We start from the raw sequence: 15687 nt of genomic DNA, 5'->3' as shown, positions 1-15687 counted from the left end.
GCTCACATTCCAGTCAGTGGGAGATGGATAATTGGCAGCCATGCTTTTGGCTATTAGCATTTTAAATACACTCCCTCCATTCCAAGTTTAGGACTTCCAGGATGGTTTGGCTGCTGTTGTAGCTGGTCCCTCACCTTCTAGGAGGACCCTTGTCCCCAGCACTGCTTTCCCCTGTGGTCTTCTTTGGGGTCTGTACAGACCCAGCCTGCTCTGCCATTATGGAGTGCACCTCATAAATTCAGTCCTTAATTCAGACCTCGGGTTCCCCGGCTGCCCCTGGGGGTCTCTGGGTGCCTTGGGTCCGCAGCAAGGAGTCTCATGATGAACCATGAACCCGTGGTTCTCCCTGTTGAGGGAGAGGTGTCATCTGCTGTCCTCAGGACTCGTACAAAAGCAACAACCACAGCAGAACAGGAATGGGGTGGTGGAAGATTTGTGTAAGGGAACAGAACAAGGGAGCACCACAGCCCAAAGCAAGCAGTGGGAAAGGTCTTCACGGACCAGATGGCATCAGGTGAAACCATGAGTGGCTTTTTCAGAGGAAGAAAAGGGGGTGATTCTGCATGGAGTGCTGCAGGAAGGTGAGAGTGTTGCATGGGTTCACAGTGTGCTGAGGAGGGGCTGGTAGGAGAAAACCCACCAGGGGTTAAAGACAGAGGCAGCCTGAGTCAGCTGCTCCTGAGCAGCACCTAGCTGGGGGCTGGCAGGGTGATGGTGAGGAGGGGTGAAAAGCAGATGCAGCTCCCCAGGTTCCTCTGCACCTGACTGGATGTGTCTTTGGGGAGGAGAGAGAGTGAGGAGGAGTTGGGAGCAGAATTCTATCACCAGCAGAAGGTAGGGAGTGAGCAAACTGCAGGGAGAGAATCAGCAGGTGGATGGATGGATGGATGGATGGATGGATGGATGGGATGGATGATGGCATTAGTCATGCAGAGCTCAGGTGGCCTGTGTGCAGAGGAGCTGTGATGGAATGGGGAGAAGCCTGATGAGAACTCACTCTCCTCCCACCTTTCCCACCAGCTCTCTCCTGGGTATTGATTTTCTTGCTGAGGAGCAGAAGGACATGTTTGTTTGCACAGGGAGCAGAGATCATTCCTGCTTCACCAAGTAGCAGAGTTGTAGAGGTGGGAGCCTGGGGACCAGAACTTGAATCAAGCCACTCTTCTGTCATAGCATCAAAGGCTAATCCAGGTTGGAAGGAGGAATCCAACCTGCAGCTCAGAGCAGGGTCAGTTATGAGTTCAGATCATGTTGCTCAGAGATTTATCCAGTCTGGTCATGAAAACCTCTAAGGATGGAGACTGCACACCCTTTCTGGCAGCCTGTTCTGCTGCTTGACTGTTCTCATTGTAAAACTTCTCCTTTTGCCCAGGCAGAACCCATCATTTCAGTTTGGTCCCCCCACCTCCCAACAGGTACCCACCAGGTATCACTGTGAGAAGTCTGCCTTCGTCTTGGTACCCTCCCTGTGGGTACCAGGGGCTTGTTTGGGCCACCCCAAAACTGGATGCAGTGTCTAGGTGTGGTCTGGTGAGCAGGTGAGGGACAAGCAGGAGCTTTTGCTGTTGGCCCTTGATGAGACACAGGGCCAACCCATGGTCTCCTCTCTGCCTACCAAACCCCCCAAGTTCTTTCCTGCAGAGCTGACTCCAGCCAGTGCCCAGCCTGCCCAGTGCCAGGGGCTTCTTCCTTCTCAGGTATAGGACATCTGTCCGTGGTGGGATTCATGGTGTTCCTGCCAGCCTGTTCCTCCAGCCTGTCCAAGTCCTTCTGAGGCTTCCAGCTGGGCACTGGACTTGATAATGCTTCAGGTATCATTTTCCATAGTGCTCCCCTCATTTCAGAAAAAAATGGAGAGGTGCTTATGGCAGAGAAAAATAACAAGTGAGGAACAAAGAGAATAAAATGGGTAATTGATAGTTGGACCTGATGATCTTACAGGTTCTTTTCCAACCTTAATGATTCTATGAAGAATCTTAAATTCTGTGATTGTAGAAGCAGGTATGTAGAAGAAATTAAAAAAACCCAAAACAAACTAATATGTGCACCATGAGTAGGTTTGGATTGTCTAACTGTCCACTTCAACTTTCCTTAACTTGAAATACTTTGCTTTTAGCACATTAAAAGATCTTGATGGTGGGGACTGAGCTCACAGGTAGAATGGGCACTGCTGTTCACAGTGCAGTGTTGGCTGTAGCCTGGGACTGTCTCCGTTGGCAAGTCAGTGCTTTGCCCATCAGGAAATTCAGGACTTTCCAGTTATGTCTGAATTATCTCTGTCCTGGCCTCAGCAGTACCTGCAGGGTGGTCAGCACATCCCCAGGACAAGTTCTAGTGACATGTCACCATGTTCAGTGACAGCCTGGCCCTGGTTACAGAGCTCAGTGCTGCATAAATTTCCTTGTTTCAACTCGTGGCCATTCCCTGGTGAGAAGTAGAAATAAACCTGAAGGCATGAATTTCGGAGGGATCATCACACTGTTAAGAAGACCAAAACATCTCTGTGGAACCAAACCATGGCTCCATCTAGTGCAAGATCCTGTCTTACACATTGCTCTTAAGCAGATGCTCAGGAAGACTGAAAGCAGGGCAATAGTATTCCATTTCTCCTGAACACCCAGGCAGCTCTGGTCTTCAGTTCAGAGGTTTCTGTGCACACAATAGCCAGCCTTCTCCAGGGCTTTGTCCAGCCTCTCTTTGAACTTTTCATGCTTCCACTTCATCGTGCCATCTCAGCATTAAAAACCCCAACCTGCATCCAGCAGAAATAGCACAGCTCTGAACACAGCCCTGTTCTGATCAGCATGATAAGATGTAAAGTTCAGCACTCACTGGCCAAAATGTTCCCATTTCCCCCAGCAGACTCCACATTTGGTGAAGTTGCTCATGTAACACAAGGCAGAGTCACCAAAGCTCTTTAAATGTGGATGGACGTGACAGAAAAAGTGTTAGAGCCAAAGAAGCTGGTGGCCACCCTGCCTTGTGCCAAGACCTGGCTTTGTGCCATCCTGAGCATTGTCTCAAGAGCAGTTTGAAGCCTTGAGAACAGCAGAACAGGGACTGACTCGAAGGATGAAGGGCAAAGCAGGGCATGGGAAGAGGGGCAGGCTGGTGGGGCAGGCTGGTGGGGGGCTTGTCCAGCTGGAGCTGGACAAGAGGGAATGCCAGGATGGGAGAAAATGGCCACAAGTTGTGCCAGGGGAGCTTTAGGTTGGAGCTGGGGAAGAATTTCTCCCTGGAAAGGGTTGTCAGGGCCTGGCCCAGGCTGCCCAGGGCAGGGCTGGAGTCTCCATCATCCCTGGGGGGGTTTCAGAGCTCTGGAGATGTGGGAATGAGGGACATGGTTTAGCACCAGGCTGGGCTTGGTAGTGTTGGGTCAGTGGCTGAACTCAATGATCTTAAAGGTCTTTCCCAACCAAAATGGTTCTGTGATTCTGTGGTAACTTCCATCTGTGTGAGTTATTAATCCATACATTAATGGATTTTCCTCCCATCTTCCCATTTCTCTACTTAGCAAAATTCTCATACTCTTTCACTGGGTGTTAAAAGCAGGTGGAAAAGCTCTCACTGTGCAGCCAGGTAGTAAGTCAGTATTAAGAATGTCAGAGCCTGCCTTCCTTGGGTGCTTCCAACTGTTGGAATACGTAACTTCAGCTTCTGCTACGCTCTGCTTCAGAATTGAGTCTGGCACGTGGCAGCGTGTGTAACCCCGGGGAAAGGGGGGTGACAGTAGAGGTGACAGCCAGGGGGAAGGGTGCCAGAAGCCACACGCGGGGGTCGGCACCGCTCGCTGTGAGCGCAGCCCCTGCCACGCTCAGCAGTCTGGTGCCTCGGCAGTCGGTGTCAGGAGGTTTGATGGAGCAAATGTTCAGCTCTGTCACTGCTGCCATGGTCTGGAGAGCGTTCAGCTGGGCTGGGAAGTGCTGGGCATGGCTGTTGGGTGGATCTAAAGCAGTGCAAGGCCTTGGTGGCCGACCTGTGCCAAGCAGATGTGAGTGAAGGTACGGGATGCAGATGCACCAAGGAGATAGCAGATGTTGTGGAAAGTCAGGTGTGGTGGGGGGAAGGAAGGGATGTCCTGTGTCCAACTTGTGTTGGCTGTTGTGCTCTGGGTTCTCTGGAGACATCCTCTCTGACTCTGCTCTTCTTCCTCTCTTCCAGGAGAAGACGAGAAACTTGCTGCTTCTTTGTTAGATGGGAAGTTTCCCCGGAGCACATCGATGCAGGACACTGTTAGGGAAGGACATGGGATTCCACCACCACCTCAAACAGCCCCACCCCCACCTCCTTCTCCATACTACTTTGACACAGGTCCCCCTCCATCCTTCTCACCACCTCCACCCCCAGGAAGAGCTTACGATACCATCAGGTCAAGCTTTAAGCCAAGCCTGGAGGCTAAACTCCACGGACTCCCACAGGTCATTAGCGCGGCTGAGATGTACGATCAGGCCAGAACTTCCATTCCTTACCCTGAACGGCAGAAGAGGGCCCGATCCATGATAATTCTGCAGGATTCCTCTCATCTTCCTGTGGAGCCAACAGAGATCCCCCGGCCTGGCCCATCTGCAACCCCTCCAGAGAAGCTGAAGAGGAAGGGGAGAGTGATTGACAACCCTTATGCCAACATGGGTCAGTTCAATGTCAGCCTGTTTGCTCCCACCAAGCCACAGAGGAAGAAGAGTCCTCTCGTGAAGCAGTTACAAGTGGAGGACGCGCAGGAGAGAGCCACTCTGTCCATCACCGGCGGCTTTACCAGGGAGCCCTCTCCCACCCGCAGGAGCCATCGCCTGAGCGGGGTGGAATATCAGCACCACGCCGGCATCGCGCAGGTTGAAGCCACGAGCATCCCCTTTGCCACTGCCATCGCTGGGGTCATGAAGGACAGAGACCGTCGCCTGGATGAGAGGCGGAAATCCACTGTCTTCCTCTCGGTGGGGGCCATCGAAGGAACCCCCCCCAGCAGCGACATGCCGTCCTTGCAGCAGTCCAGGTCTATTGATGAGCGATTGTTAGGAAGCCGAGATGTACTACTGCCTTCCCCTGTCTCAGCTTTAAAGCCATTAATTAGCAGCTCATCCTCAACGTTCATCCACCCCCTGACAGGAAAGCCCTTGGACCCGAACTCGCCACTGGCGCTTGCGCTGGCCGCAAGGGAACGGGCCCTCTCGACTCAAGTCCCGTCCCGGTCGCCCACCCCGATCCACAGCCCTGACTCAGAGAGGGCAGCACCCCTCTTTGTGGACATCCAAACCAAAGAACCAGAGAGGGGGGAGTTGGAGAGCTTGGTGTCCCCTGCGTACTCCCCTGGAGGCAAAGGGGCAATCGCAACAGACTCTGGGACTTTGGCCCCTACGAAGAGCCAGTGGGGGACTCCATCCACACTGAGAAAAGAAACTGAGCCAAGAGCAGAAACACCTGGGAAGGAGGAGAAAAAACAAGAAGACAAGAAGTCCATGATTATCAGCATAGTGGATACATCACAGCAGAAGACCGCTGGCCTCATCATGGTTCATGCCACAAGTAATGGCCAAGACGAGATAGGACTTGAGATAAAAGAGGAGAAGCCAGCTGTCCCTGAAGCATGCACAGAGCCAGCGGAGTCCCCCAAAGCAGAGCCCCAGCCCAGTCCCGTGGGAAAGCCTCCGGTCAGTCCAGCCTCTGACAAGACGTTGGGACAAGGGAGTTCGGAGGAAGAAGTGGAGCCCTACACAGTCACCCTCCCGCCAGCTCAGCTGTCTTCAAGTGATGAAGAGACCAGGGAGGAGCTGGCCAAGATAGGGCTGGTGCCTCCACCAGATGAGTTTGCGAACGGGGTACTGGTCACCACCCCTGGCACACCAGTCAGCCACCTGGCTACGCCTAGCACGCCATCCATACCAGCGGCAGCAGTAGCACCTTCTACCACTGGCGGAACACCCTCAGGGAAGCCCTCTGATGCCCCCGTAGCCCCAGAGTCTGCTGCAGACTCGGGAGTGGAAGAGGTGGACACCAGAAGTTCAAGTGACCATCACCTGGAGACCACAAGCACCATCTCGACGGTCTCCAGCATGTCTACATTGTCCTCAGAAAGCGGGGAGCCTACTGACACATACACTTCCTTTGCGGATGGACAAACTTTTATACTCGAGAAGCCACCAGTGCCTCCAAAGCCAAAACTCAAGTCCCAGCTCAGCAAGGGGCCAGTTACTTTCAGGGACCCACTTTTGAAGCAGTCTTCGGACAGCGAGCTCATCTCCCAGCAACATGCGGCCACGCTGGCATCAGCCAGCATTGGCCGGCCACGCTACCTCTTTCAGAGAAGGTCCAAGCTATGGGGGGACCCCATGGAGAGCAGGCCAATCCATGGGGCTGATGATGACAAGCCAACTGTGATCAGTGAGCTAAGTTCCCGACTACAGCAACTGAATAAGGATACTCGATCACTGGGGGAAGAACCCGCTGGGTCCACCTTAGATCCTGGGAAGAAGTCACCTGTGGTCGCGGCACGGTAAGATGCTGCTCACTGGCGGGGGGTTGGGGTGCAGGTCGTGGGGCAGGGAGATGACAGACAGGGTCACTGTGCCGAGTAGCCCACGGTGTGTTTGGAGAGGCATTTTAAAGGTGTCAGGACTTGTCAGCTGCACGGGGAGCACTGATGCTGAGCCGTGCTGCCCAGAGCTGGTGTGGTTTATCGGTGGCTCCTCTCTGCGCCCCACACACACCACAAGCTCCCACTGTTGCTTTTCCCTTTGAATCGCCCTCCTGTCATTCTGTGTCCCTCCTGTCTCGATGCTGTCATCAAGCTGCTGTATCTGGTCATGGGTTTCACTTCTTGGTGTTTGCTCCCGAACAATTAATGACAGTGTGTGTTTCTCAAGTGCTTTTCATCTCAAAGGATCTCCAAGTGTTGTCACACTACCTAGTAGAGCTCCGGCTGGTCCCTGCTGAGCAGGAGCTGTCATGAAGGGTCTGTGACCGCCTGTAGAAAGGACCCAGCACCACCCTGACCCTTGTCCATTGGGGCAGCATGGTGACCCCAGGGAGGTGTATTGAGGGCTGCGGGCACGAGGTGCAGCTGGCATCTCCCTGTGGGTGCTCACAGTGGCCGTGTCCTGCTGAGCATGGTGCTGGGTCACACACGTCCCCAGGTCATGAGTTGGCTGCTGGCTTGGAGGTGTCTACACAGTGCCAAAGCGTGGTAGATCTCTCACCCTCATTGCTGTGACCATCACACTCCCAGGCAGCGTGGATCTCTCTGTGTCCCTTGTGATGCCCTGCCTGTGACAGGTCACCCACCAACCTACCAACCTGGTGCTGGTTCTGGCCACTGGCCCCATGACAGCAGTGGCCCCTTCACCCCACCCCAACTGTAAACGTAAACTAAACCATAAAACCCTAAATTAGAGCCTGAGATTTGAGAGTGAACCCTCACAGGGCTTTGAAATGTAAAGTTACAGCAGGAAGCGACCCAAAACTTCCAGTCTTGCTCTGCCTGCCAAGGATGCAGCCACGTGCCACCTCCTGCAGCAGCAAAGCCACGGTGAGCAGGTCCCACCAGTGGCACCAGGGCCAGCCAGCTGCCAGGTCAGCAGGGAGCTCAGAACCTGTCTTAGGGAAGGGTGATTTTAACCAGGTCACGGCAGTGATGGGCTACAAGTCCACATGGTGGTAGCAGAGCTGGAGACTTTTCAAGCTATGCCATGGGGAGCAGTGTCCTGTAGCCCCAGGGAGTGTTCATGGAGCTCCATCCTTCAGCTGGCTCATGTCCCAGCCTGGCTGCACCAGTGATCCACCCCTCGATGGGGACCAGACTTGTAGTTACAACCACAGCGTGGAACAAACACTGCGGCTCTCACTGTGCCACACTGTTTCATCTCTCTGGTCTTAGCCCCAAAGCGCATTTTGGCCGTTCCTTGGAGTCCCCCACGTAGTCCCTTCCCCCTGTGCTGCTCAGTCAGGAACCACAGGGTCCTGTGCTGAATGTTGGATTGCATCTTGGGACCCTCCTGAGGACACACTACACCTCATGGTCCCAACAATTCTTCAGTGACATGAGAGACCTGGGCTGTTACCAGCTCTGGTGGTGACCAGGTGTGGCATCGACAACAGCCCCTGGCTGAGCCATGTACACCCACCCCAGGGCTGCCTGCTGGGCCATTCTCCCTTCACCCCCTCTTGGTCCCAGAGATGGCATGAAAAGCACATGGAACACAGCCCCCGCTGCCTGTCCCTGTCCCTCTTCTGGACCCCTGTCCCTCCAGATCCCTGAGCAAGATCCCTGTCCAGAGATGTGTGATGCTTTCCAGGGGGCAGCCCTTCTTCATCCTCTGCCTCTCTCCAGGCCCTCCTGCCCCGTCTCCCCCCGAAGCAGCGGACCCTGCCTCAGCCCCACCCTCTGGCATCACCTTCTGTGGAGACCCCATCCTCCTCTCCATCCCCACCCTGCCACCAAGTGTTTGGCACTTCCAGCTGTCCTGCAGCCTTCAGTGTTCCTGTTCCCTCCTCTGAAAGTCATGGCCTTTCATCTCTGAAATTTTTATGCTCCCCATTGATGTCAAAGGCTTGAAATGTTTCCCAGGAAGTCATCTGGAAATAGAATATTTAATGATGTCAGCCACTCTCCTTCATTGTGAAGATCCTTTCTTTTATGAAATTGCTGTAAATTCAGAAAATAACATAAAGGGCAGTTAGATAATCTTAGGTGACCGATTTCAGAACACATTTTCCAGCCCCCAGGCCTGTCCTGAGAAGGACAGTGTGACCCAAGCCTCCCCCAACACCTGCCCCAATACAGCTGAGGAGGAGCCAAGTGGGACAGTGCCAGCCCCAGAGCATCCCCTCGGGGCTGAGGGTCCTGCCCCCCCCTGGCCAGGCTCCACAGACCACCTGGGGATGTACCCAGAGCCCCCACGGGGTGTCTGGAGTACCAAGGGCTGCAGCCTGGATTCTGCTGCAGCTTTTTCTATCACTCCTACATTTTGCTCTGGCCCAGAGTCATGAGCCAAACTGAAGCTCTTACTTAGAGCTCTATAGGACTCAAGGAGGAGGAGATGCCCTTGCAGGAGCCATCCTGGAGCTACCAGGGCCCTTCCAGGGGCTGCTGGAGCTGTGGACACCGGTGGGGCAGGTTTCTTTGCTGGGATTTCTTCCTAAGCACATTATGGAAAGCATCATGGAATCACAGGATGGTTTGGGCTGGAGAAACCTTAAAGCTCACCCACTCCCACCCTCTGCCATGGGTAGAGACACCTCCCAGTAGCCTAGGTTGCTAAAGAGTCCCATTAAATTCTGAATTTACAGTAGTTCCATCCAGGTCACTGCTCTCTGCCTGCAGTGGCTCTGGCCCAGCTCCAGGTGTGTTCTTCTTGCAGAGGTCTGTGAAGGTCCTGGCTGGGGACCCCAAGGGACAGGAGACACAAACCACATTCTCCATAACTCTAACTCTGGCTGTATCTCTTTCCAAGACAGTCTTCCACAGGACTGAGAAAGAGGCCCAGAAATACAGAGCATGGGAGCGTAAGGTCAGAGTGGAGGCGATGGTAGCGGTGACACTCGTGCTGTCCCCGTCAGGACAAGCACAGGCAGGGGACCCAAGTGGGCAGGGAAAGGTTCCGTTCCCCTGCTCAGACACGGTGACAGTGGCAGCAGGGCAGAGTGACAACACCTTCCATTCGCACTGTCCCTTGGATGTGAGCAATGAGATTTGAGTTGGGGACCCAGGAACTCTGCTCCACTGGGAGCTGCCCTTACGGTGGTGGTGACAAGGCCCCTGCAGCCATCTTCACGTTGTCACGAGCGTGATCCCTGAAGAGCTGGGGTGCCAACACGCCTGTGCTGAGCTGGGCTGCAGGACACTGACCGGGCATCCTGGCGTCTCCCTGACCTGAACCTCCCAGCAGCCCCAGACAGAGCTCCTGCAGCAGCAGATGCCGAGCAGGAGCAGTGCAGGGACCCCGCAGCTCGGAGCTGCTGCAGACCCCTTCAATGGCTTCAGTGTGTGACACCCATTACCATAATAAAGCTGCCACTAATGAACCAGAGGTGTGCGTCTCTGATCAGTGACCCAGGGAGTCAGAGTGAACCCTGCCCAGGACCCCCGAGGCTGAGCTGCTCCCCACCCCAGGGTGACTCTCCTGTTACCTGTGCCACCTTCAGCCCCGCGCTGAGATGGCGTCTGTGTGCCGTGTCCCCTTGTCCTGTGCCTGGCTGTGGCCATCCAGCCTCATCAGGCTTGTGTCATCCCTCATTGCACATAGTCACCTCCCACCTCCACTACCTGGGCGATGCCATGGGCCACCCCTAGGGCTGTGTCACCTCCTCTTGACTCAAGCCAGAAGCATCTCAAGTACCAACACGGTTCCGATTTGGGGCTCCAGCTCATGCAGCCAAGGACCTGGGTTAGAGGGTGCTTTGCAAAGGGTTTTGGTTTGTTTGTTGGTTTGTTTGTTTGCTTGTTTGTTTGTTTATTTCTAAGCAACGGCTGAACATGCCAAATGTATCGTGTGAAGCAGAATTTTAGATGCAAAACTGAGTTTTTCAGGTGCTGTTCTGGAAACCCACAACTGCTTTGTATTTCTACAGATCTGAAAGAGAGACAGAAGAAAAATAAGCCCTTTAGGCATTTAGCTCCTAGGGTAAAGCTACCTCTTTCTATATAAACTCATCAATTAATTCTGTTTCAGTTAAATGGTGTAACATTTCCGGTGCAAGCTTTCAGCCCCTGCAGATACAACCCCCTGTTTCCTTGTAGGCTTTTTGTCTCTTTATGGTGTCCAAACTCCTGCACAAAGCAGAGCTGAGCTTTCTTTCTACAGTCAAGGGAACTGCCCATAAAGAGCTGATGAAAAGTTGCAGATGGGCATTGCTGAGGCCAGCTGAGATCTGTTGGCCTCAGCACCTTCCCCATAGGGAGTTTGGAGCACACAGTTTGGTATTGGCACCTCATTGATGTTTGGGGAGAGGTGGCTTTCCAGCTAAGCAGCAGAGTCATAGAAACCCAGAAGGGTTTGGGCTGGAAGGGACTTTACAGCCACCCCCTGCCACAGGCAGGGACACCTCCCAGCAGCCCAGGGGGCTCCAAGCCCCATCCAACCTGACCTGAGACACTGCCAGGGATGGGCTGTGCTGGGACAGGGGTTCAGCACCCTCACCCCAAAGAATTTCTTCCTCCCTCCCTGCCCAAGATCTCCTCTCCATCTCCCCTCTCCCAGCTGCAAACCCTTCCCCCTCGCAGGCTCCCATCCCTCCAGGCCCTTGTCCCAAGTCCCTCCCCAGCTTTCCTGGAGCCCCTTCAGGCACTGGAAGGTGCTCTAAGGTCTCCCCATTGCAGCCTTCTCTTCTCCAGCCTCAACACCCCCAACTCTCTCAGCCTGGCTTCAGAGCAGAGCTGCTCCAGTCCTGGGCAGGGTGCCAACAGGAGCCCCCAGATTGGTGTGCTGGGAGGATGATGCCCCTGGGCAGGTGACCACAGTGTCCCTTGGCCACATCCAGCAGGACATTCCCCCCCCCTGAGTTGTTAATGGCCACAAAGCCTGTGAGTCCCTGCAGGGCTAAGGTGCTGCCCTGCTTCCCCTGTCCCTGCAGACAGCCAGGCTGCAGGGAGTCACAGTTTGGTGAAGCTCAGCTGAGGGGGGTTTGGAAAAACAGGAGTTTCTGGAGAGTGCTGTGAAAATGTGCCCACTGGGAGAGCACCAACTGCAGGGAAATGTTGCCCTGTCTCGGGGCTGACCTGGCCCAACACCAGCTCCGGGTGTTTTTTGATGTTGACATGCTTTGCCTACAAGGAGACAGGGGTATTGTGAGTAGCAGGTCCCAGCATGTGCCCGTGTCACTGCAAGCACAGCTGCCTTCACCCCATCCCGTCACTAACATCTACTAACCACAGCTCATCCCCTCATCCCCCCGCAGTGAGTAGAAGAGCAAACTGTGACTCTGCCTCCTGCTTGGCCAGGGCGAGACTGGAGAGGAGGGTGAGGGGTTGTCCACACCTCGGTCTCACCAAGACAGTTTTGATGCCAAAGGACCCGAGGGAGGGCGGGAGGTAAAGCCTGCAGGGTTCACTCATTGCTGACCCCCATTCTGGGAAGGTCCCACAGAGCAGCTGGTGTATGGCAGAAGCAGAGCTGTGAGGGCTGAGCCCTGCAGGGCTCCGGAGAGACACACAGGAAGAGCTTTTCTTCTTGGAAGGGACCCGTTCAGACTTGAGTTCTCTCATCACCAAGCAGGAGGCAGAGCAGCCACCTGGGAAGGCTGCGGTCTCCCTTGGAGAGGTTCTGCACGCAGAGCTCGGGAGGAGATGGGTTTGGAGAGCCCCGGGGGCAGCACGCCTGGAGGCCAGGAGTCTCCTGTGGATACTAGCCCTAAATTTCCTTTTCCTACACAGAGAGATCAGAGGAGGACAAACCAGGCTTACTGCAACCAGAGATGTGACATTAGTTAAGGAATATCAGCTCGTAGGTCTGTACTGCTCCAGCCCTGCCAGCCCTCGCTGTCGAGTCACTGACACCTGGGTTTGATCCTGATTCTGTTCCACAGTGGAGCACAGGAGAGAGCTCCTGGCTGACAGACTCAGTTACAGCCCCCTCTGCAGAACTGCCCAAACAAAACTGTAGTTAAGAGATCCTCTTGTGTAAAGAAGCATGAGAGGGACAGCCTTCAAAGTCTTTTCAAGTCCTCTTGCTCTTCTACATCACTCCTCCAGCCTAGCAAGTTGGTTGTGGTGACACAGCCAAGACACTGGAGGTGCCTGCTCTTCCCCAGGGGATAACCATGCATTCCTGGGCTGGCCCTGGGCTCGGTCCTCTGCCTGACACACCGAGGTCTGCCCTTGACCAGGTTCCCTCCATGTGCTTCAACTGCAGAAAAGGGCTAAAAGCCTGAATGAAAGCAGTGCTGGTTTGGTGTCCATAGCACCCAAGCCAGTCCCACCATCACTGCCAGCCCCCGGCACAGGGCACTGCAGACCAGGGGAAGAGGACCCTCTGCCCAAGGAGGGAGCCAGGAGATGATGCCTCCTCCTCCTCCTGCCAGAGTCTCAGCCAAGGGATGTAGCCATGCCAAGAAGGTTTAGGAAGCTCAGCAGAGCAGCCCAGCACCCAGGCAATGGGTGCAAGATCCCTCTTGCCCCTGTGAGGACCTGCCCCATGTCCCTCCTGCTGAGGGGACAGCAAAGGGTGACTGTTCCCTTCCAGCTTTGGGACAGAGCTCAGCAGGGGACTGGAGCAAACTGGGTGTCACAGGAACCATGATTGTCCCCTCAGACTGGGTGGCAGAGGAACTGTGATTGTCCCCTTGAGGAAGCTCTCACTCACCTGCAAGGCTCTGATGATGTTCACCTACCTGCAGCTGTGGCTGTTGTTCTCACAGTCACTAAAGCAAAACCACCTAACACAGCTGTCGGGTCAGGTCAGAACCCGTGCTGAACTGTATTTGCCACTTGTTCTTGTTCTTACTGGGGGGCATTATTTCTCATGCATATGTTGTTTCCCCCCCTTCCCTCTTCTGCCCTTCCCGACTCCCAGCCCCCTCCCCTCCCTGTCTCCCCCTTCTCCTCCCAGCCCTCACAAACAGCTCTGCCGAATCCTTCAGGCTTTGGCTGCCGAATCCATGTGGTTCCGATATCCCATTTGCTGTAGTAATCACACCAGCGGATCCTTGGCCGGCGTGGAACCTCCCGACCCCCCAGAGCCCCCGTGTCAGCCATTTCCCAGGTGCCCTGGCTGCCCCCCGGGATCGCCCCTTCCCCAGAGCTGCCGGGGGGCTCAGCCCTGCACCCCCATGGCCTAGTCTCCTCTCCAGCACTGTGGGGCCCCGTCCCCCTCCCCGTTCGGTGCCGAGCTGACCGAGTCCGTTTGCTCCGCTCCGCCTCGTGGCCGCCCCGGACCAGAGCTGACATTAACATTCTCTCTCATTGCCTCTCTTCCTGCTCTCCATCTGCATGTCCGCGCTGCTCTGTCTAGAACCGCCTCTGGCCTCCGGAGGGTGGGCGAGTTGTGTAAGTGAGCATCTTCCCATCCCACAGCCCCCAGAGCCCACCCACCTCCTCTCCCCGCTCTCCCGCCCCCGGGCTGGCCCGGAGTGGGCAGCAATGTTTACTCTGCCCTGTCAGTGTCTGTCCCCTGCCACCCCCGTGTCCCCGGTAGCATGTTGGTGTCCCTGTGCTGTGGTGTCGTGTGCTGCTGCTCCGGAGGTGACTGCTGAGGAAATTCCCTCGGGCTGCCACGGGGTCCGTACCGTGACCTGCATGAGACCATCCACCCCTGTCACAGCTGGCCTGGGGACATCCAGCAAGGGCTGAGCAGGGACAGGGACCCCTTGGGGCAAGTCAGACCCGTGGGAGAGCCCCCTACAAGGGTGGGAAGGGATCCCAGGAGAGGGGGGAAGAGACCCCAGGAAAGGGAGGGCAGATCCATCCCTAGGAGGCAGCGTTCCCTCTCTGAGCCCCAGCAGCTCTCCTGGTGCAGTTGATGCCCCTCCCCTGGTTCATGGTTTCTCTGGGTCACCTGGAGCCCAAATCCCATGAAACAGTGGAGGCAGCATCCTGCACTGGGTCACCCAGAGCTCGTGCAGCCATCCCAGGCAGGGGTAGAGCTGGCCAGGGCAGGGCTGCCTGGGGAGCCCAAGGAGCTCCAGCCTGGTGGCCCATAGCAGGTGACCTAGCGTGTCCCCACTGTCAGCCCAGACTCAAGGCATGGATTAGTGCTGACCCAAGGCCCCTTCTTCTCCCAGATGGTTAACAACAGCCTCTGGAGATGTCCCTGCTGGTCTAGATCCTCATCCTGTGTCCCCAGCAGGTCCCAGTTACCCCCCAGAGGCACTGAGCCCGTGGTCAGTGCTCTGTGGACTCACCAGGCTGGACCAGGCAGTGGGGTGGTTCCTGCCTGCAGGAGGCCACTTGACCCCTGTGCAGGGTCTCCCTGTGTCCCCAGGAAGTGACCGGTTGGCCTGAGTGGGCACAGGAGGCTTTGAGCTGTGGCATGTGCCCCTGACCCAGGTGCCCCCCAGGAGAATTTCCCCGGTGTGCATGGCCAGTTTGTGCTCTTGGTTGTGCTTCTCCCATGTCCGTCTGTCCAGTGTTTTAGCTGTAGTGTGTGTGATGTAGCTGCCTACATCTGTGTTGCTTCCACGTGTGTGCCCAGAGCTCTGCGTGGGCACAGTCTCATGTTTGATTTTTACTTGTCATTTTCTGCCAAGTGCTGAATTTCCAAGGCTGCATCCCCTCCCCAGGACCCACGGGACGGGGCCCATCCCGGCACAGCCGAGGGGGCCAGCGGTGGCCTTGTGCCTCTATCCAGACATCCACGCTGATGCCTCCCCCTGGGATCAGCTCTGCTCCAGTCCCGGGCTGGTTTGAGCAGAGGTGTGGGGGACTCAGGAGCCATCTGGCCCACTTGGATCCTTCTGGTGGTCCTTTTGCTAAAGGCTGCAGAGCCCTGGGTCCGGCTGAGCAGGAGTGCTGCTTGGACAGAGAGGCTCAGACCTCAGCAAGTGGTGTGGGCAGTGGTGGGAGGGTCCATCTCATTGCATCTGCCCATGTCTTCATGCATTCAGTCCCATTGCTGGTGTCACAGAGTGAGAGGTGAAGGTTGCACCCGAGGGAGATCTGTTACCCATGTTGGTGCTGCAGCACTTGGCTCATGCTGCAGCTTTGTGCTGGGTCAAGATGGGGAGAAGTTAGTCAGCTCAGACTGTCTTCATAGCTCATGGAAT

General features: G+C 55.6%; 1 protein-coding gene across 1 annotated transcript in view; it reads left to right on the top strand.

Moving 5' to 3' along the window:
• SHANK3 (SH3 and multiple ankyrin repeat domains 3) overlaps positions 1–15687 on the top strand; it is a 289287-nt gene that overhangs the window by 262049 nt on the left and 11551 nt on the right. The window contains exon 22 of the mRNA XM_030456676.1: positions 4162–6487. Coding sequence (XP_030312536.1) covers positions 4162–6487 — 2326 coding nt within the window. The remainder of the gene's footprint in view (positions 1–4161; positions 6488–15687) is intronic.

Source organism: Calypte anna, chromosome 10 (genome assembly GCF_003957555.1).
Source record: "Calypte anna isolate BGI_N300 chromosome 10, bCalAnn1_v1.p, whole genome shotgun sequence".
NCBI lineage: Eukaryota > Metazoa > Chordata > Aves > Apodiformes > Trochilidae > Calypte > Calypte anna.
Note: the sequence above shows the minus strand (reverse complement) of the source record. Positions and strands in the feature narration are given on the sequence as shown.